General features: G+C 40.1%; 2 protein-coding genes across 3 annotated transcripts in view; both read right to left on the bottom strand.

The window, feature by feature from the left end:
* The window catches only part of ano8a (anoctamin 8a), a 28,840-nt gene extending 8,910 nt beyond the window's left edge, over nt 1-19,930 (bottom strand). Inside the window, exons 1-8 of one of the 2 annotated variants that reach the window (XM_088429102.1) lie at nt 19,695-19,930; nt 4,473-4,840; nt 3,416-3,526; nt 1,484-1,616; nt 1,029-1,167; nt 838-934; nt 335-451; nt 127-254 (exon numbers count right to left, since the gene is read on the bottom strand). In XM_088429102.1, coding sequence (XP_088285228.1) covers nt 127-254; nt 335-451; nt 838-934; nt 1,029-1,167; nt 1,484-1,616; nt 3,416-3,526; nt 4,473-4,617 — 870 coding nt within the window. In that variant the 5' untranslated portion in view covers nt 4,618-4,840; nt 19,695-19,930. Of the gene's footprint in view, nt 1-126; nt 255-334; nt 452-837; nt 935-1,028; nt 1,168-1,483; nt 1,617-3,415; nt 3,527-4,472; nt 4,853-19,694 lie in introns of those variants that run through there. The other variant, XM_088429103.1, reaches the window with a different exon arrangement.
* On the bottom strand, nt 10,189-15,210 carry plvapa (plasmalemma vesicle associated protein a). Its single transcript, XM_088429106.1, has 6 exons — nt 14,564-15,210; nt 13,887-13,956; nt 13,059-13,786; nt 11,699-12,959; nt 11,546-11,606; nt 10,189-10,557 (listed from the first exon to the last, which is right to left on the bottom strand). Exons 1-6 carry the CDS (start codon nt 14,957-14,959, stop codon nt 10,524-10,526), a joined length of 2,550 nt encoding a protein of 849 aa, XP_088285232.1. The 5' UTR covers nt 14,960-15,210; the 3' UTR covers nt 10,189-10,523.
* Nucleotides 19,931-21,360: the final 1,430 nt, after the last annotated feature.

The raw sequence follows: 21,360 nt of genomic DNA, 5'->3' as shown, positions 1-21,360 counted from the left end.
CGCACAGATGCTGATCAAAATGCAACCATATAAATGTACACTACCTTTTGCAAAACGTGTCACTAACACAATTTAGCCCTCAGGAGTACTCATACCTCCCATTTGAGAAAGACTGCTTGAAAGTACCTGATCGGCTTCTGCAAGTATCCACAGGAGAAAGCCAATGACGGCAGGGTATAGCATAGAGTTGGTGTAGAAACCAAGCCAGGCAAAGTACATGCTGATTTTCACTCCAAAGTAGTCACAGATATCATCTGCATCATCGAGGAAAACATATGTAAATATTCAACCTATTAAGGATGTATCAAACAACTGATATTTACCAGATACTTACCCAAAGGCTGCCTTTCACAAACAGCCTGGACCCACGATGTCATGAGCTGATTAAGGATCCTCTGCTCGTGGAGAGGAAACATCTGATGGATCACACCACGGGCCACCAGCTCTGGAACTAGACAAAAGAACAGAATTTGGAATGAGAAAAGTATAGTTTGTGATGTACTGCAATAATGCTCCCACGCTCAGCCTAACAGCCTTCAAATTGGTCTTGTTCAGCAGCAAATGAAGGCACTTTTGCTTAAGAGTAAACCACTACTCGTCAGGCTACATTGACGGATTCATGGCATTATGTATAAGGGCATTTGGCAAAAGCGCTTGTGGCAGTGAGTGAGAGAGCTGTGCAGGGACGCACATTGAGGGAGAGGTGTGAGCGGATGCATGAGGCGATGACAACACAGGATGAGCCTGGCCCTTTAAAAACTCTGGTATTGTTCAGTGGAATGAAATGTACCATGTAAACAGAAGTTTGGATTGGATGACAAAAGTGAACATGCTTACTGATGGGTTGTCCCTCCAGAAAGTAAATGTTGTGAAGCACTTCCCCCTGTTTGGCTCGCAAATTGTCCAGCCAATACTTGATGATGCTCTGACGCTCCTAAAAGATGTTACAATGAATATGAGCATCATCCAGTCTTGAAAAGTATGTTAAGACAATGTTATCAATAGACTAGCATTTGTTAAAATCCGACCTGCGATGTAAAAAAGCAGAGCTCGCTTTCTATGTTCTCATAGATGTTGTCCTCTTCGCAAGAGAAGCGTCGCATCCCGCCGCCAAACTGCGGCTTGACAGCCTTGTGCATGCTCATCTGTTCCGCTCCCCGCAGTAAACTGAGGACAAAAGGCCAGCAGGATTAAACCCAATGGGAAAAAAATAGGACTTCACAGGACCTACACTGTTTTCTCTTTTCAATGAGGGACTCCATTTTGGCCATGCATAAAATAAACTGTGGATTTTTTTTAAAAAATATAGACCACGAGACAAAGAGTTCTACAGGTTTTGGGGTCACATTTTTCAAAGTAAAGCTTCATGATCCCAATGCCCGTCAAACATTGCTTTGTGAGCACTTGCTACGAATGTATTTGCTACATCCTACAGACATAAAATTACCCATGTAAACACACGGAATTCCTGTAAGAGTCTTACTTCTCAAATGTGGTGGTGATGAAGAAGGCATAAGCCTGGGTATGTTTATGCTGCCGTACTTGAATACTGACTTGCGGGATCCCAACACGGATCTGATTCAGGAGCCACAGCAGTGTGTGGTCATCGATTGAATCTGTAGAGACGGAAAACCACAAGAACGCCATTTACACTGTTTCACGGATTAGTGTGTGTACCACAGCTCGCGTAAATCACTTCCAGTTTGATAGTCAGAAAAAAAAGATTGTACATCTGGAGTATACTTTAAACTTACTGTTTTTGTACAATTGATACATTATTATTGATTACCAAGGATGTTTGATACCACTTTTTTTCCTGGCTGGTAAAAGTATGAGTACTGAGTGATTTAAGTAGTCACTGATGCCAAGTACCGATATCACCGGTACTTATCATATATGGTTTCCAAAATCCCCCCCCCCCAAAAAAAAAATGACATATCATTTTAAAGAAATACATATCTATCCCATTACAGCGTTTTTCTTGAAGATTACACGAAACTACTGGAAATGTTCTGTTATCGTTTTCCATTTCAAAATATATACTTAATGGTATTTTAATGGGCATCTGTCAAATGCATGCCTTTAGTTGCCGATTGTAAAAAGACCGCAAAAGGCATGATATCAGTCGCGTGTACCGATACCATCAAGCAAGGCCTGATACCAATCCCTGTTATTGGTACTGGCCCATCCCTATTTTGACACTTGAAAAAGTTTAAACTGTTATAATAGGATAGGGTCTAAAAATTTGGCGCGACTGGGCACATATGTTTGAGGGTGACATATATACTTTCAGCGCTTTTCGATTTCTGACGCACATCCGATCATTTTTGCAAGTCTTTCTGTTGCTTGGGAGGCCTGACATGTATGCACCCTGTTGAGTATGGTTTACGACTTCATCTGCGAAGCGCATATTTGTTTGCATGTTAAATATACACAAGGTTTCCTTACATAGGCGATTGTTGCTTCGGGCTTAATTCCAAGTCAAATATCCATTCACATTAACGCAGGTGACTAATCGAAGGTGCAGTCTGTCTTTATTGAAGGGGAGTTGTTTTATTGTCAAGCCATTCATTTTCTTAAGGATTACATTTACGGATTACATGTAAAATTGAGTGTTTCCCTCGCTTAAGTAGCCAGAGTGAATGCATAATATACAGGGATGCAGATTTGAACTCAGAACTTGTGAAGCCGCATTGCTCAATGCCCGTCTACCCTGATGCTCTTGCAAATTCAGTCTGATGAAAATTCATCCTGACATGTGGTTTCCATAGCTGCAGTTACTTCAGAGCATGGGTCAGCAACCCCGAGTGGCTTGCAGGTTATAACTCTGCAAGGTAGATGAGGTAGAATATTGAAAAGAGTTCGGAAGAGGTGCCGATTGGTTACTCTTAAAAATAATCCGATACTGTCCACCGATAGCGCATCGCCAGTTGACGCGTGACATGTGGAGATACTTTAAGTACATGAATGACAAAACTTTGAGCCGGCTGGATGTTAAAAAGTCAATAATGATATATTGCGATTCAAAAAATAGGGGTACAGTATATGGTATGAGTATGCCTAAAGAATTGTATATCGAGTTTTATGCAAGGTTGTGAGCTAAGACAGAAAATCTTTTCAGGACATGGAAGACAGGGTTGGATTTATCATAACATTTCAAGAAGGACTGTCCCCAAACTGTCTGACCAAGACTCTCTCCTTAATTTCTTACAAAAAAAAAAAAATAGTCTACAAGCCCCTGTCAAAACAGGCGGCTCACAAAAGAGTTACTTGAATGCGTCATTTCATATTTGATGGTTTACTTTTTGAAGATTTCATTTTCTTGCCATTATTTGTCTGATGGTGCGCCATGATATTTTTTCTTACGAAACATACCTTGGTTGGATCAAATAAAACCCAAAAGCTTCACAGTTACCTGGGAAAGTCATGAGGATGTCACAGTTTTCGGTGGGAACCATCTTCAGCCAGGACTTCCTTGACAATATGAAGTGCCTGGCCTGAAGAAGCCTCTTTCCAAATAGTTTATCTAGAAAAGAGATGGGAAGGTTAAAAATGGCCTTTGCTGGCTTATATATGATTTTTCATATTTATATTATTCCAGTGTGCCTTACTGTTGTTTATATAGTACCACGGGAGGGCTTTCCCTCTCAACCGTCTTTAATAATCAGCATCTCTGATATTATGTATAATGGGATTTATGTTTATATTAATGTTTGTTAGGTCATATAAAATATTAATTCCAGAACAGTTAATGCTCTTGTATATTGTTCCTGATTGTAATTTCAATATAGTTGTGGCATGATAGTGCTGGCATTACAGGTAAAAGTTTGATAAGCAGGCCTAGGTACAAAATACTGTAATCACAGTAAGGCTGGGCGATATATGACCCCAAAGATGTTTTCAATCAGTCTGAACGATTGTGTTTTTAATCAGAGTAATTAACGCAACTAACTATTATCTCAAGGTTTTATTTTTTTTAAAAAAGTTTAAAATCATGTACAGTGGATGGAGGCACGATTATTTTTTTTTTTTGTAAACTACTGTGCACAACCTCAATTTGACGATTTTCAAACGTTGATTAATTTAATTAGATTTACTGCCCGTTCCTAATTAAAGCATCTTAGTGAAGTTCCTTTTTTTTAAAAATTTGTAGATAGAAACTTGGAGCTACACCCCAATTTTGTTGTACCAAACAATACCGATAAAGCCTTTCTATTTCATTTTATGTGGGTTCACCTGTGGACCACCACTTTCAGTGTGCTCTATTGAAGCATAATCGCGCACCATGTAGCACCTAAAACAACCACCATTTCTTATCAGCACATCTAGTTCTGCTGGGACAAATTCAGTCCCATCGCATTGCTAACACCTCCCACCCCGAGTCATTTTCGCCCCCTAAGCATGAGCCAGCTTGCTATAATCCGCACTTGACTTTAAAGCACGCATGGCCGGTTTGAATTTAGTCCACTTACCGAGCACGCCGTATGTTGCCTGCTGTTGCTGGTCGTCGGTCCGACGCTGCGGCTCCCCCGCGGGCGTCCTCTCCATCCTCTCGACCGCGCCGCGCTGCTTGTCTGCAGCATCGCTGTCAGTCGCCCCGCCGCCCGTCGCATGCATGCTGCTGCTGCCTCACATGTATCCAGCTAGGGAGGGAGGGCTCGCGCATACACACACGCGCGCGCGACTATACTTTTGCATGCGCGGCCATTGTATGCGAAGTGAAGAACCTTGTGATAGCGATGAGGGGGTGGTGGGGGAACATTATCACGGAAAGGACACGTTAAGGAGTCTGGATCGTGACTGATGGTGACGACAGAGGGGAAACGCCGCCTTTGCAAGCCTGGAGACAAATGATGCAGATTTTGAAAGCGCTGATGCAAAATAGAAGCCTTTAAATAAATCAATACGACATTTAAAATATACAGATTCAGTTTTTATTGGTAGCGATAGTGTTATTAGGTTTAGTCTTCTGCCACCTAGTGGAGAAACTGGACACATACCTCTTTTTGCAGTCAGCTCATTCTTAAAGCAATTTTCACTCAAACAGTTAAAAAAAACTGTAAATCAATCCATAAAATTGAATGTGTGGACTGCAAAGACGTACGTTTATGTTTTTGGGATATTTATGTATTTTGGGATGGAATGTGTAATTTCCAGACACTCCTTTATCATAATGTTAAATAATAATCATTTCAATTTAAAAGCGATTTTCAAGACGCTCCGGGACACTGTACACAGGACATAATAAATCAAAAAGACACAATGGAAAAAAGGTTTAAGAAAGGGCCTAAACAATACAATAAGAAAACCATTCAAGTGGGACACCAGGTGAAATTGGCAGTCTGGAATTAATGCGATAAAAAAAATTCGGTAAACAAGTACATTGGATAGAATGCCTTAAGTCTGTAAAAACATATAATTACGTTTTGAGATTATACGAGTTAAGCAAAAATGAGGTCGAACATGGCACAGCGATTCTGAAATCAACTGAGCAGTAAACAACTAAAAGCATGTGGTTGCATATACTGTACTGTATATGCAAACTAGTTTATAACAGGGCACGTGGTTGCGTTCATAATGAACCAACCACATTTCGAAATTACGCCAAACGACAGCAATTTTGATTTATTAACTGTACTAGTATGAATTGCATTATGGTTTACTTTTGTACCACTTATAGTTTACAAATCACGGGCCGTATATCAAATTTGAACAGCAAAACGAAGTGTACACCGGAATGTCAATGAGTCAAATAGGACGCTAGAGGTCGCTGGAAAACGAGCATAAAGTGGAGCCAGGAGAGGGCAGCAACTGCACTCACTTTCAGTTCCTGTAAATCCATTCATTCTACCTAAATCGCTTAGCATAGAGAAACTGGGGCTTGAAATGTCGATTTTTTATGACACTTTCAATCGAAATAATAAACCAAACAACCACGTATTTAAATGTTTGATTTATTTATAAAAATCCTGTGCAAAATGTTCTAACAATATTTTAAATGTCCTTTAATGGAAACTTAACACTGTACATTTTACCAAGTGATCAAAATGAGAGTACTGTAATGTGAAAAAAATGTTAATGCCAGCCTGAAAATGCATGTGTTGAAAGGCTTAAAAAAAAATTGAAAAAAAAAAACAAAACAAACCCCAAAAAATACAATAAATGAAACCAAACGAAAAATACAGACATTAGTCTAATAAATGAAAAAAAAAATGCATGCATCGACCAAAAAACATTCATGAAAGCACCTAATAAATAAAGAAATGTGTCAAACAAAAAGACCTGAATAAAACAAAACGGTATAATGATCAGAGAAACGTAAAATAAATGTCCTCCCAAAAAACATATTAAGCAAAAATATAATGAACAAGGACCAAAGTATGATAATAATAATTTTAAAAAATGAGGGTGTTGATGGTAGGGGGATGAAGCTCTACTTCACAAATTTGACTTAATGCCGGTATTTTTAGAATATGAACCCAGCAATAGGGCACACCATTTATTACCGAGCGGTAACACAAACAACCACTTCCGCACACACCTACTTGTTGGGCAATGAAAAAAAATAACACAACAAAAAAACACCACTTTTGAAGCCTATTAAAAATGAAACGTTTCAGGCGTTGACATAGCAATTCATGCTGACATCACACGCCAACGGCAGAACTGCGGCATTGAACGAAAGCTACCGATGGATGTTATATAAAGTATCAAAAAAGTAACAAACAATCGAGCCCTTTCCTCGCAACAATTCCTTGCTGAATGTTGAAGGTCAAGGTCTGCAAGTGACATAAGAGAAAGCTTTCCACTCAGGCTATTAAGGCAACGGTTCCCCTCCCGGCTCAATGGGTTTCCCAGGCCAGGCCATGGGACCAAGAGACAGTGCAAACAAATAGGAAATGCAATTAGAAGTCAGAGCAAAAGAGAACATTAGCCGGCACGGACAAAAAAGGTCAAATTGGTACGAGCCCAGGTGAGGAAGGATGTTGTAATCAGAAGCAAGCGTTCCCTTTCCTGCACCAGCAGAGCCTGAAAGGTGGAGGGCCAGGCGGCGACACAATAGACCCCATCAATGGTCGTCATGACGTGTGTCACTGCTGAGAGTCGACATCCTATTGTCACTGCTGCAGACCAGTTGTGGAAAAAATATTTCCGCCCCTTAGACCTGTGCACAGCGTCAAACTGAAAGGCCGCAAAGCTATAGTATACTAAAATCATGTCTCCCTTGATCGAATTGTTCTAAAGTTTATTTTTTACAGTAATATGTTTAATTCATGCCCATTAGTCAAGTCTAAACACAATATTGTGATTTATATGGCGTTGCTCTGTATTGAGGTCATGACCAATCACGGCTCAGCTTGCGACAGTCACATGACCACACTCAGCAATCAAGTGAGCCATGTTTGCAATGATGATGTCATTTTCAGTGGCCAGCAAATGGAAAAATGGCCGTCCCCTGAGATGGATCAAAATAGGTGGATTTTGTAGCTTAATTCATATTCCACAAGCACATATCTATGATATCTGAATATCATTATGGTAAGACTACTGGGGTTAAGTAAAGCATATTATGGGATAGAAAAGTTTTAATCAAGGCAGCCACTGACTGTCAACTGAAAATGACATCACAATCCCTACACAGTAAATTTCTAGAGTAGATTTTACTGTACACTCTAAAAACAGTTGAGTTGAAAATGAAACAATTTTGGGTCTGAAAATGAGAGGCCAAATATTTGGAACGATTTGACCCAACTTCCTTTGTCACTTTGTACGTTTGTTTGAAAATAACAAAAACACACAAAAAAAAAAACAAACCAAACAAGCAAAATAGACCAAAGGGTTGGGTCAAACTGACCCAAATATTAAGTCTGGCTTTTTTTTTTTTTTTATCCATAACTGGGTACTATATTCTTGGCCCCGTCTAAACAGTGAAATATAATTTGGACTTAAACCTCTTCCAAATAAATTATTTAACTTATAGTAAAGGCTAAAGTAACAACCAATCATGGATCGGCTTGCAAACATCACATGACCAAACCCAGAAAACCGATGAGCCATTAGCTACTGTGATGGCATTTTCAATTAACAACAAATAGCAAAAATGTTTGGCCATTTGAAAAGGATAAAAATGGGTGGATTTCTCTTAATTCATTTTCCACAAACGCAACACCGTTGCAGTGAGTGGTTACTTACTGACTAATACTAGAAGAAATGCTGAATTCACAAAAGTGCATCTGCATTCCTCTGCATTTCCGGTTTACTGCATAACATACAAAGACTGAAAAGGTTTTTAATTTCCACAATTGCTGAATTACTTACACTACGAATATTTGTGTTTTAAAGTCTTCCTGAATGCAGGTGTCAAGCCACGGGGCCTTTTTTGTGACAGCTGCCCCGAAACCCCAAATCATAAAAAGAAACTCTTTGTTTAGCGGGAAAAGCTCGAAAATCGTACACCGCCTCACCAAACAGGCCGGTTGAGGCGAAATTCCTTCCAGAACATTAGTGTTATTGAGGAAGGGGAATGATACGCTGACTACGCAGGAAAATATTTTGAAATGAGGGTGAATCATGGTTGCGCAGGCCAGAGTGCAAAGATGGTTTCCAGATGACAGTCCCCGTCATACTTAATATTGCGACATTTGCCCCTCCGCCCGCAGTGCGCTCATCAGTCTATAAGTGGAAAAGCACTTGATATTATACAAAGGAAATCCTTTGGAGCAGAGCTCTGCATTGAGTCGCATCCAAGCATTAATTGGCAATGCACACTGGGACTTGCAGGGGGCTCCAGACATCCTCTCGCACAAGAACAGACAGGATGTTTGTGTGTTCCTATAGTGATGTTTTGCTTGCACAGCACGCTTTGTTTGGTCTCCGCGGCAATGCAAATTGGATTTAATGCAAATCGGGATTTTTTTTTTAATTCAATTGTGTCATCATGCGCTTCTTTTTTTATACCCGGTATAATGAAATGTTGGGTTAAAAAAAAAGTTGTCACCATCATTTTGAGTCAAATTGTTAACCTAACAGTATAATGCTTGTCAAATTAAAAAATCAAATTCCTGCAGCCGTGACTCGATCTTTGCAGATTACAATGAATTCGATGACTGATTATTTATACGGAAAAATAGGAACCATATTATTGTTTTTGTAATATTGTGACTAAGTTCAAAATGATTTATGCAATTATTCCATTCTCTGAAAGGAAATGGAAGGAAATTGCCTATATGAACATCTGCTTAATTGGGATTTTGTATTTATTATGTTCATGTTCTTTTTATTATTGTTTTCATTTTAGCAGTAAATATGAAGGTTTTTTCTTCACTTATGTTTTCTTTTCAGTAAATCGCACCTGATGTTTAATGACAATAATTGTACATTCTCAACAAAATGAAAAGTATTCATAGTCAATATTTAATCTGACTTGATTACAGTATAAATGGTAGATTATTTTTCTTTTATTTAATAAATTAAGGTAATGACCTGCATATATCATTAGCCTACCGGCACTAAACAATGTACAATAAATAAAAAAAAAATTCAAAAAATTTTTTTCTTGTTTTTGTATGGAGTGAGTCATCCAGATTTTACTAATCCAAAAAAGTGAAATCTGGGCAACTGGACTCGTGGTTTTATTTATTTATTATTATTATTTTTAAATGCCTTATCAAGCTCTAAATGGCTAAGCCAGGCAACACTGTGCTTTAAAAAAAGGGCTATTGTGATATCAGGCTAAAAATATGTAATAATAATGGTAGCCTAAATGGACAGTAGCCAAATCTGGTACTCTGAGGAAAAAAACAAAAAAAAAAACAAAACAAAACAATATAAATCAATAAGTCAGCCTTTTAGCTACACCAGAGTTCCGACGAAAGGTCTTGACACTCACTTAGTTCAAATATAGCAGTGACTGTGAACATTAACAAGATATACAGTATTTGGATTGTGTTTATATAGTGGATTTCCATGTTCTTTTTACAGCTCAATTGATTGTATTGTCTTCATGGACACGAGTGGAGGATCCTCCCATCGGTTGGCAGGTAAATGTAAACATGGTAGATGGATTGGATCGCAGTACCAGTAAATCTGGAGTTCAACTGTCAGGGGGCAAGTCAGGTGTTGTTTGGGGATCATTAGCAATACAATAGGTGACGCACGCAGGGACAAACAATGACTTCCCTGCCGGAATGGAGTGATATCTCAAGTACATTTGTTTATTAAAAAGGGACGGGCACAATTCAACAAAGACGTCTGTATTTACAAGTTCAAAAATAGCACATGCATGGGCTTGTTCTCACAGTTGTATACAATTATAAACATATGCAGCATGATTAAAAGGCAGATTTCACATTCTGTATATAAAAAAAAGTGCTCAGGTTTGTCTATCCTGTTGAATGTGTGTTTTAGTTTTAAACATCTTCAAGAGAGAAGGTTAAAAGCACATTTATTAATACCATGAGGAAGTTGAATTCTGTGGCACTGATCAATCCCTTGCCGTTTTCAGTTTTCCTTGTTATGATGGACTAGCCCAACATTCTGGAAAGCTCTTGTCTCTCTCTGAAACGACAGTTATACATCGGATGCATGTTATCGCTGCGTGATACAAATACATTCTACGCATATCTCTAACATATAACCCTTTACACTGTGGGGCTGCCAATGTGGAGTTAACATTTTTCGATGGCAAACTTGTTCCAACAAATTCACAAATACATTTGAACATGCTTACAAATATGTTAAAACGCACTCATTGGATGAATGCTGAAAACAATGCATTTTTGATTTTTTTGCCCATAATGCCACAGGTAATTCACTTGCCCACTTGCCCATGCACATCCCAGATGACATTGGAGAAATTCCACATGGAAATAATAATAATAATAATAATAATAATACACGAGGATAACTAATCATCAGTTCGCCTACTTAATTTTCAAATGTACTGATATTATGTATGCCAAATGGGAAAAGAAAGCTTTTTCTATTACCGTAATTCCCCAAATATAGGATGCAAGTGTGTAATAGGCCGCACCCTTAGTTTTAGGGTCAAATCCTGGTCTTTTCTATGTTATGTCTATAAGACGCATCAAGTTTAGCAACAATGTAAAAACTATAGAAAAACAGAATAAATATCTCCCTAAATTCTTCATATTCTTTTCATTTTTGTGTTTATGTATATTCGTAAATTATATACAGTAATTGCTGCGGGTTAAGTGTGTTTCAGATTTCGCACATTGTGACAGTGAATGCAGCGCCTGTGTAAACGTATTTGCAACTTGCAAATGTATTTAACCTCGTTTACAAAAACGTTCAAACGTTGATCACATTTCCAAAATCATTCAAACCTATTCTACTTCAATCAATCAAATTTTATTTGTATAGCCCTGAATCACCGAAGTCTCAAAGGGCTTCACAGATGAAAAGAGGTCACGTCAAGATTTCTTTCGAAAGAAGAAGTCGTAAAGAGGCATCTTTTCGGTGTAAACTACACAACAGCATCCCCTGTCAAAGCTCCCAGAAGGGGAAGGAAAAACTAGATACTTACTCATAGGCGGAAGAGGGGTTGATAATTCGCTGCAATTCTTGAAGGTGCTGAGCAATGTTAACTGTAAGCACAGATTAAAAAAAAAAAAAAACATTCATCAGGCAATTTTACAGACAGGGGACACAAAATAAATAATGTGGCCTTTCCTATTACCTGATCCTCCTCCCAGACCACTGGTCCTTCCCATTCCAAGTGAAGACCCACTTGATGTTCCTCTTCCTATTCCACTTCCTGGTTTACTTTGTCCTGAGTTACTGTTGCTTGGTCCAAACCCAAACAAGTTAAATCCAAAATTGGACGACCCACTTGAAGTCGGTTTATTGTTTGATCCAGCTGAGCCAAGACTCGAAGTGCCCGAACTAGATGATCCTTGTCTATTTGACCCTAACCCAGTAGAGCCAAGACCAGAAGAACCTAAACCTGTTGAGCCTAGTTTGCTTGATCCTGTTCCAGTCGAGCCAAAGGTTGAGGAGCCCAAACCACCGGATCCAACTTTATTTAAAGTTGACCCACTTGATCCGAGACTTGAGGAGCCCAGCCCAGATGATCCCAATTTGTTTGCTCCAGATCCAGTTGATCCAATACTTGAGGATCCTAAACCAGTTGATCCTAATTTGTTTAATCCTGACGCAGTTGAGCCAAGACTAGAGGTACCTAACCCTGTGGAGCTTGGTTTATTTAATCCTGACCCACTAGTTCCAAGACTTGAGGAGCCTAAACCTAATGATCCTAATTTGTTTGATCCCGACCCAGTTGATCCAATACTTGAGGATCCTAAACCAGTTGATCCTAATTTGTTTAATCCTGACGCAGTTGAGCCAAGGCTAGAGGAACCTAACCCTGTGGAACTTGGTTTATTTAATCCTAACCCAACTGATCCAAGAATTGAAGAGCCTAACCCAGATGATCCTAATTTCTGCCCAGTTGAACCAAGATTTGAGGAGCCCGAGCCAGTTGATCCTAATTTGCTCATTCCTGACCCGGTTGAACCAAGACTTGAAGAGCCCAACCCCATCGAGCCTTGTTTGTTTAATCCTGACCCACCTGAACCAAGACTCGGGGAGCCGAGCCCTGTTTGTTTGTTGATTCCTAAACTAGTTGAACCGAGACTTGTGGAACCCAACCCAGTTGACCCTAATCTGTTTGTTCCTGACCCAGCTGAACCGAGACTTGGGGAACCAAGCCCTGTTTGTTTGTTTATTCCTAAATTAGTTGAACCAAGACTTGTGGAACCCAACCCAGTTGACCCTAATCTGTTTGGTAATGAGCCAGTTGAGCTCAGACTGGGATTTAACCCAGTTGACATGGGTTTGCTTGATCCTAGCCCAGGCGAGTTGAAGTTCGGGCTGAAAGCATTTGACCCTCCCCTTCCAAACTGTCCAACTCCAGCTCCCGGCAAGGCACCAAATCCAGTCTGCAATCAAATTAAACTCATGTTAACATGGACAAAAAAAAAAACAACACACTTATTTGGAAGTCAATGCCTTGGTCACACACCCGCACACAAACGCACCTTAGGCATGCAGGACATGTTGAGCCTCCTGAGTTGCTCTGTTACACTTTCAATTTCTTTATTTTTGTAGTTGACATTGTTTTCAAGGACGTCAATATCGCCATTCAGCCTCTTCTTTTCCAACAGAAGCCTCTCATAGTCCTTGTCATGTTTCAGCTGAAGCTTCTCGAGGGCTTGTCTGTGCTCTAGGATCAGACCTGAGCGGTTCTGACTGCACACACGGTAGTCATCGGACCGCCGCAGGTTCTCAGCCTTCAAGCGGCTGTTCTCAGACTGGATCTCAGACATCTGATCACCTACATTATTCAGGTACCTCTGGAACCGGTCCTCCACCTCTCGAGACAGACTGGTGCAGTTGGTGCGGATTTGCTCTAGGTGCTCCCTCTGTTTCTCACAGGTGAGCTGGAAGGCAATGTGAGCGGGGAAGAGGGATTCGATCTTCAGTAGGAAGGCTCTTGAAACGTTGGAGACGCCACTCAGGGATTGAACAAAGTCCTGTTTGCATCTCTGTCTGTTGAACTCAATCTCTTGTAGATGAACGGACTTGTCCCTTCTTAGACGGATGGCCTCCAGGTTAAGGTTGTCCCTGTCTTTGGCTATCTGGTCCATTTCCATCCTCATTTTCTGTATTGTTTGTGTGAAGTTGGACTCCACCAGTTGAAGTCGAGCATTCACTTGTTCCATTTCCAGCCCACAACTTTCACTCTGAGGAATCATTCGCGAGACTTCTAATAAAGGGAAAGACACATTTAAGCGAACTTTCTACAGCTGGAGTTGAATTGAACAAAGATACATAAGCTCACACGATAGAATTATCCATCCACTTACGAGGTTGCGAGCAACTCGGAGAAAGACGCGACTGACTTTTGCACATCATCAGCTCCATATTCGTCTGTTGCTGTTAGTGGGATGGAAAAAGAATATGAAATTAGCAAAAGAGTAAAAAAAAAAAAAAAAAGATTTACCATGACAATTTTGACAGGGAAAATGTTAACAATTCTGAAAAATTAAAATCAAAATTTTAACTTTGGAAAGACACATTTTCAACTAAATGCTAACATAAACACAGCAGGTAGCATGCATATATGTGTAACATACATATATGTGGTGAAGATCAAAATAACGGAGTTCAAGATAATATTTAAACTGAGAGCATCAAAACCTAGGCAAGACCAAGACTTTGAGCGGTTTACACTGAGACAAGTCAAAGACTATATGTATACTCGCAACAAAAACTGATTCTATGCTGTTTGAGAATTTGTACAATGAAATCAAAAATCTAAACATGCAACATGGTTAAGGCAGCGTACCTACTGCTTGCATTTTCTGTTCCTCATTTAACGCATTAATATTTGGCCTTGACTTGACAGGTCTTCATCAAAAATCTTTTATCAAAAATTATTCTGAGACAAGATCAAGACCTTTAAAAAGCAGTTTCGTGATTGGTCTTGGTCTAAAGACTACACAAGTAGATCACATTCATATATTTGCTCAAAGTAACTCACCAGCTTCCGTTCCAAGTCTTGAATAAACATGATGGAGATGTTAGACAAGTGTCGAATCCTCAACAGGTCCCAGTCGTTGCGGGTCTTCTCGGTCAGGGTGACGTTGAGTAGGGTCGTCAGGTTCCTCCTCTGTTGCCTGAGGGCCACGTTCTCAATGGAAAGTCGACTGAAGCTCTCCTCCAAGTCCTGTATGCGAGTTGTTGAAGCCGAGTCCTGCGTCTTCCCGTAGACCAAAAAGAGAACCAGGCTGACAATGATGAGCGACTGAATGAGTGACGAAAAGAAGAAGATGATCCTCAAGTAGTAGCCGCAGCTCTTGCCCTTTGATCGATACTTCATCTTCTTTTGGGCCTGCGGGCTGGCCTTGGACACGTGAGCGTAGCCGCTGCTATACATGAGTGCTGGTGGCCCAGAGACGGTCCAGAAGAAAGAAGCGCAAGTTCCTCCTAAGCACGCTGCGATCCAGAGAACATCTACGAAGGGGCTGACTTAACTGAAAGCAGCTTGGAGGCTATGTCCATTTATTGTAGGGCTGGTGCCCGTTTGTCTGACAAAAGCGCAAAACACTTCAAAAACGAACCAGACGTTTCCTTTGTATGCCGAGGAGAACATGAGAATTGATCAGATTGTGGGTGAGGTGTAAACATGGGTAGGAATTTATAAACTGCTTGGCCACACACTTCCCATGATGGGAAGTTAGCTTGACTTCAGACCCCTCCCATCATCACTCACAAAGTGGTGCACAGGGTGGCCCGTCTTTCTGGGATATCACATCACACGTGGTCTCTATTATATACGTAATTGTAGACAAGCATACGTATGTATTGCATACGTACACGTTGCATTGTGGTCAACACAATGTCTTCAGACAGAGATTTGTAACATTCAAAGCCGACACACCTTCAGGGTCGTATCTCGTAATAAAGCCATCCATCTCAGTGTGCGAAAAATGCCCTCGTCTATGTGCCAACAACATTTTTATGGGATCATGAAGAGCGTTTTCCGGTGCACAGCCGCCGGGAAGACAATGGCTCATGTTGTTCTCTATGGGAGGCTCTTTGATGCACTGAGTCTCAGTCCAACATGATGACGTTGGTAAGCTGCCCTCTGTCTCACAGGACGCGTTCACACCACGCACACATTTGAAATGAAAAGTAGAGGCAACCACTTTTTTTTTTCCTGTCCGGCATTGTTGACGTGCCAGACCTCATCTGGACAGGAAGCAGTAATTCATGGAGATGTTGATGGCCAAACGTTTCTAATGTCCTAGATTGTAGATAAAGGCGCCAACAAACGCAGGATATTAGAGAAAATGCAAGATGTACACGTTGTGTAGATGCAATTGAATTTCAAGTGGGCTGTTTTTAGGCTCTGTGAAAACATCGTCGGGAAGATGTACAGTGCAGCGTTCTTCCCTTTTGGAAGATCTATTCATGGGCTAATGGTTGACACGGTCTTCATACATCACTTTGAAAGATGTGAGGTGTTTTTTCCACACTGTATAGCGTATAAAAGGAGAGAAATGTTCTTTTTGCAGTATGTTATTGTTTTATAGTACACTGGGAAAAAAACATGCGTTGAACTTACTTATTTTAGACATAACAACATTATCTGAACCCAGATACATTTTGTTGGCGGGTAAAAAGTAGACTTTACTTCATATATCAATTGCTTTTATCTTGGATAAATAGATAAAAGTGTGTGTAAGTCACCAAGACAAGAAAAACTGAAGTTCATCAACAAGTTTTTGGTAAGCAATGTAATTTAAAGAGTTCATTTAAAGAGTGAGTTTTAGATTTCTTGTGGGGAAATGTGTATAACATTTGGGTAAAACCTTTAATTGTATGCAGTAATGAATTAATCACAATGATTAATGAAGTAAATGAATTAAAATGTGTTCAAATAAAGAAAAATAATTTACACAGGAACCTCAGTTTGCATTTACAAGTAATAGACAATGTTTCTCATAGAAATATATACAGATTATAAGGGGTGTACCCCCCCCCCAAAAAAAAAAAAATCCTCATAATAATCGGCACTCTTTTACAATTTAAATCAATCAATCAATCAAATTAAGTAGATATGTCATTCAAAATATTACAAAACTGTTTACGTATCTGCATTTAGGACATTCAGGTTTAATGGCATCCTGTCCATGTAATGTTTTGATTTGCATGCCCTTCCACAAAATGTTCTAAGCCAAAATGAGTACCAGAAATGGGAAAAAGAACTGGCAAGCAGCTGTGGGTTGCACTGCCACTCAGTGGAGCCTTCCTGTAATTGCAGTTGACCAAAACTAATTCGCTTGGGTGACGTTAAATAGTGCGGAGAATGGAAAGTAGTATCATTCTTTCTGAGACGATTCATGACTGGGAGTGGAACAAATGCATTATAGCAGTACGGTACATTATGAGGATGATGATGATGTAGTACTTTGCATCACTAGACGAGTCAAAATTGTATATGCTCATTCCAATTTTTCAACATATGGCATTATCAAATTGTTGTTATCAGTGGTGATATTAATACATATAATAATAAAATGCATATATACTCTTTCAAAAAATAGCACTACAGTTAGCGTGCTAATTTATTGTTTTAAGTGCAGTAGTTCAAAATTTAAATGGTACATTGGCAGTAGTAGAAGTATGGAGAATGGATTCTCCCTTATAATTTGCAGGCTTGACACAATTTCCCTGACGTTGATGCTTATAATAGGCAAGTGTTGGTGTGTTGAGAATCGGAATCACATGGTTTCCCTCCAAAGAGGTTTGGTTAATTTTTAACTGCTCAGAAGCCGCTGGTTACTCATATCAACAGCCACATGCTACATCAGGTGACTGGCCTGAAGAAAGACGTCTCTGTAGTATGCACGATAGGGAGACAGAGAAGAAGTTCAGGGAAAGTGATAAATACTTCCTGTGCCTCTGTTGACACCCAAATAAACAGTGAAGTGCTAAATAGGAAAAAAGGCAAAGATCGAGTGTGGAAGTTGTTACCTTGTGTGTCATCAACCTATTAAAACGGAGCTGGCTTTAAAAATGTTTCGTTAATCACTTATTTAAAATATGACACACAAGAACGAAAATGGGCAACGCCAGGCCAATATTTTGATGGATATTCCAGGATATTTTGCAAAGTGTTGCTGGAAAAAAATGCCTGAAGCTGGGGTATAAAGGGGAGTAAATCTTCAAATGATTCCATCTGGTTCTATGAAGTAAAAAGAAAAAAAAAACCCACGCATTTTGCTAGTGATTCTGCAATAAATGGTAGCTAGTTCCACCACATCATTTACGTGGGAAAATCAAGTCCAGAAAGTAAAAAAAATGATGTGTATAGTTTCAAACTGCAAGAAAAATAGTCATAGCAGCAGACATATTGCAAAGAATTTCTTCCTCATTTGAATTTAATTGTTTTTTAACGCCTGTTTCTCATGTTATGCCGAGAGGCTGTGCTGAGAATTAACAATAGGTGAAAAGAAGAAGGATTTGAGTGTCAATGGTGAGATGTCATTTGCTTTAGAAAAGGCCTAAAGGTAAAAAAAAAAAACAGTAAATGCCAAACAGTTAATCCCCCTCTTCAATCTGTGTCCTGGACCCAGCAGATGTTTTCCCTTTGACCTGCACAAAAGGCTCCTGTTTTGGTTCCGAGGCTCATCCCTTCTGTAAAGGTCACAGGTCACCCTGGTCTCAGCCAGAAGCTGTCACGACAAGTCCAAACAGTGACGGCCATCGGGGCTTAATGAAAAGAGATGCACAGACGCCTCACGGTGAATTGAAGTAAAGCCCTACTTTCCGTTTGTTGTAGTGGTTAAAGCGAGGGTGCCCACACCCTGAGATTGAATTACATGCATGTATGCTCAAGGGATGCAAGCTGGCCTGACTTAAGACATGCAGTCATGTGGTGCCTGGGTGTGACTCCATTTGCGAGGGGGACTGGCCTCCGTGCAGACCGTAAAGGTTAACTCAAATGTTAAGTGAATCAATAGCTGACTTGAGAAGGGCTCGGCCTGCCCTCAAATGCCACACGATGAGGTTAAATGTCCAATTTTGTAGGTTTGAGCTATCACCCCCTACAAGAAACACTTGAAAGCATTCACATTATTGACGCGGTATATGTAGACAGAAATGCATAGAAAATACTTTAACTGTTGTTACATTTTAAGGCATATACAGAATAATAAACAACGCCAGACAAACTGATTGGTATCTTAACAAATCTGAAAAAAAATACACAATGCAAGATGCAGTCAAAATAGTTTGAACTGCAGCTGCCTGAGTGTCATTTTGTGCACGTGTTGACTCAACATGCACGTCGACAGAAATATTTTGCTTCCTCAACACGAGTAGCGACTTGGTTCAAAGGTCATGTCACTTTTGTCCCATGCGGTATCCATCACTCCCCCGCTAGAAGGGGAATGACAGACATGGGGGAACCGTCGTTCCACATTTGTGTCTAAAAATACACATTGTTTGTTCAGGGCTTTGCATTTAAACTTAGAGGCTACAATAAGAGACACATAATATACAGTGCGTTTGTGTGTATATTATATATATATACATACACAAACACACACACACACACACACTGGTATTATTATCAGGTATATCCTGGTATTATCAGTTATTTCTGGATATATTTTTCATCATTAACTCATTCACTCCCTTAGATGTTTACATTGCTCAACTGAAATCAAGCTGATTCCGATTCTCAGCACACCAACACTTGTGATGTCATGTGATGTTCAAAAACTGTGATTTGCTGTTCCCTAAGCAACTGCGGTTATTTTCAGTCAATCGCAAGTGACAAAATGGCCACTCCAAAGATGATTCAATAAATACAGTTGGGTTTTGCAGCTTAATTCATAGATCTAATCCAAATACCAGAGTACTGGTATATTGTAAATAAAATTGTTGACTTGACGTCCCCTTTGAGCAAAACACACATTTGGCTAGCAAAAGTGTGCTATATCAATGCTAGCAATGCAACACGCCGAGGAAAACAGCATGAAATTGCATTGATGTTTCAATATAAACTTTTTAACAATAAATACAAGAATACAAACAGAACAGAAAAACAAAACAAAACTCACTGGCACATATTCATTCTATTCTACCTAAAAACCAGGTACCTGTAGTATATTGCAGCGTCTTAGCGATGGCTGACTTCTTTGCTTTTCATCAAATATTTGTATTATCTGCATGCAAGTGACATACTGCCCCCTGGAGGCAGGTTTAATCTTGCGCACCAGACTAGAAGTGACAAGCAAGCAAACAGTGGCCTAATTAAGGAGACTTTTATTCAAATTAACCCTCCCCCCCCAACAGAACCCTCTGATGACCTATGAGCCACACAAAGGCTAGGACAATGCTTTTCTGTGAGACACACACACACACACACACACACACACACATTGTGGTCTCACACACACGTATTGTAGTCTCTAGGGGGGTAAGCTTTGCTTTAGGAATGCCATAAAGGTGTTTTCAGTGTAAGAGGGGAGGGGGACAATGACTTAAAATTATAGACAAAAAAAAACAAAAACCAAAAACAACAACGATGAGAATATGGGCGGCACTGTGGTTCAGTGATTAGCACATCCACCTTACAGTTGAAGGACCCGAATTCAAATGCATCTCGCTCCGGCCTTCCTGCGTGGAGTTTGCATGTTCTCCAGGGAACTCCAGCTTCCTCCCACACTCCAAAAACATGCATGGCAGGTGTAATGGACATACTACAGCTGTCCTTAGGTGTGATTGGGTAAGTGAATGGTTATTCGTCTCTGTCTGCCCTGTAATTGGCTGGCAACCAGTTCAGGGTGTCCCCCGCCTACTGCCCCAAGTCAGCTGGGATAGGCAACGGCAAACCTGCGACGCTCGAGGATAAGCGCCTCTAGAAAATGGATGGATATTCCAATATAACATTTTTCCTTAAATTTCATGAACTGAATGCCAATTTCTAGACCTCTAATCTGTCTTTTCATTTTAGTTTCCAGTTCTGTTTGTAAAACTACTGCAAGAGAGCAGCCGAAACTAGAATCAGCTGCTATCGCGAGTACTGATACCCTAAAATAAGTTCAGGTAGCATCCCGATGCCGATACTAAGTATCGGTACGTCCCAACTTAAAATCCTTAATCACATCACATAGATAAGACAACAGGTTGCACATCGTCTGTCTTGCAGGGTGCTTTCATGTCTCCATATCTGTGACGGCAGATACCTCCCCTCCCCTGATCAGCACATTTACAAGCAGATTCATGACTTATCTCTTATCCAGGGTTGTTCTGGGTGCTCTGCTCCTTTTTATCTGCATTTGACCTGCGGCCTTTTACTGTCACTGGGCTGCCAAAGTCTGCTTGACCTCTTTCTGTGTGCTAAGCACCTGAAAAGTGAGCAATGACCATAAAACGTTAACATCTTAAGCGCAGTACAATAAGGCGTACATATATAGTGTTTATATGAAACAGAGAAACAAAGTTAATATTTTTACCATTAGTCTGAGGGCGAATAGCTTTATGTAAGACAAAAGGCCATATTGTGTTGTGTAGCAGGGAGTAATCTGGCATTGTGTTTATGTGCGTGTGTTTTAAGGCCTTGGGGTCATGCTCTTTGCATCCCAGCAGAGATCCTCCACATTCTTGCTGTGTGTGTGTTGTGTGCTGCCCCACACAGCCCACTCTTTTTGCTCTTTGACTCCAATGGCCATATAAGGCAGCCAGTGCCATGGCAACCACAGGGCTTGAATAGTAGTGTCAAATCCCTCAGAACACACACACACACACACACACACACACACA

The sequence above is a fragment of the Hippichthys cyanospilos genome, chromosome 12, assembly GCF_059441005.1.
Source record: "Hippichthys cyanospilos isolate Australia breed blue-spotted pipefish chromosome 12, RoL_Hcya_1.0, whole genome shotgun sequence".
Lineage (NCBI taxonomy): Eukaryota > Metazoa > Chordata > Actinopteri > Syngnathiformes > Syngnathidae > Hippichthys > Hippichthys cyanospilos.
Note: the sequence above shows the minus strand (reverse complement) of the source record. Positions and strands in the feature narration are given on the sequence as shown.

Excerpts from the sequence above, each read along its gene's own strand:
- plvapa (XM_088429106.1), bottom strand. The coding sequence starts at position 14,959 with ATGTATAGCAGCGGCTACGCTCACGTGTCCAAGGCCAGCCCGCAGGCC. Across the intron at positions 13,957-14,563 it reads AAGACTTGGAACGGAAGCTG|CAACAGACGAATATGGAGCT; the intron begins GTGAGTTACTTT and ends TCCCACTAACAG. Across the intron at positions 13,787-13,886 it reads TCCGAGTTGCTCGCAACCTC|AAGTCTCGCGAATGATTCCT; the intron begins GTAAGTGGATGG and ends TCCCTTTATTAG.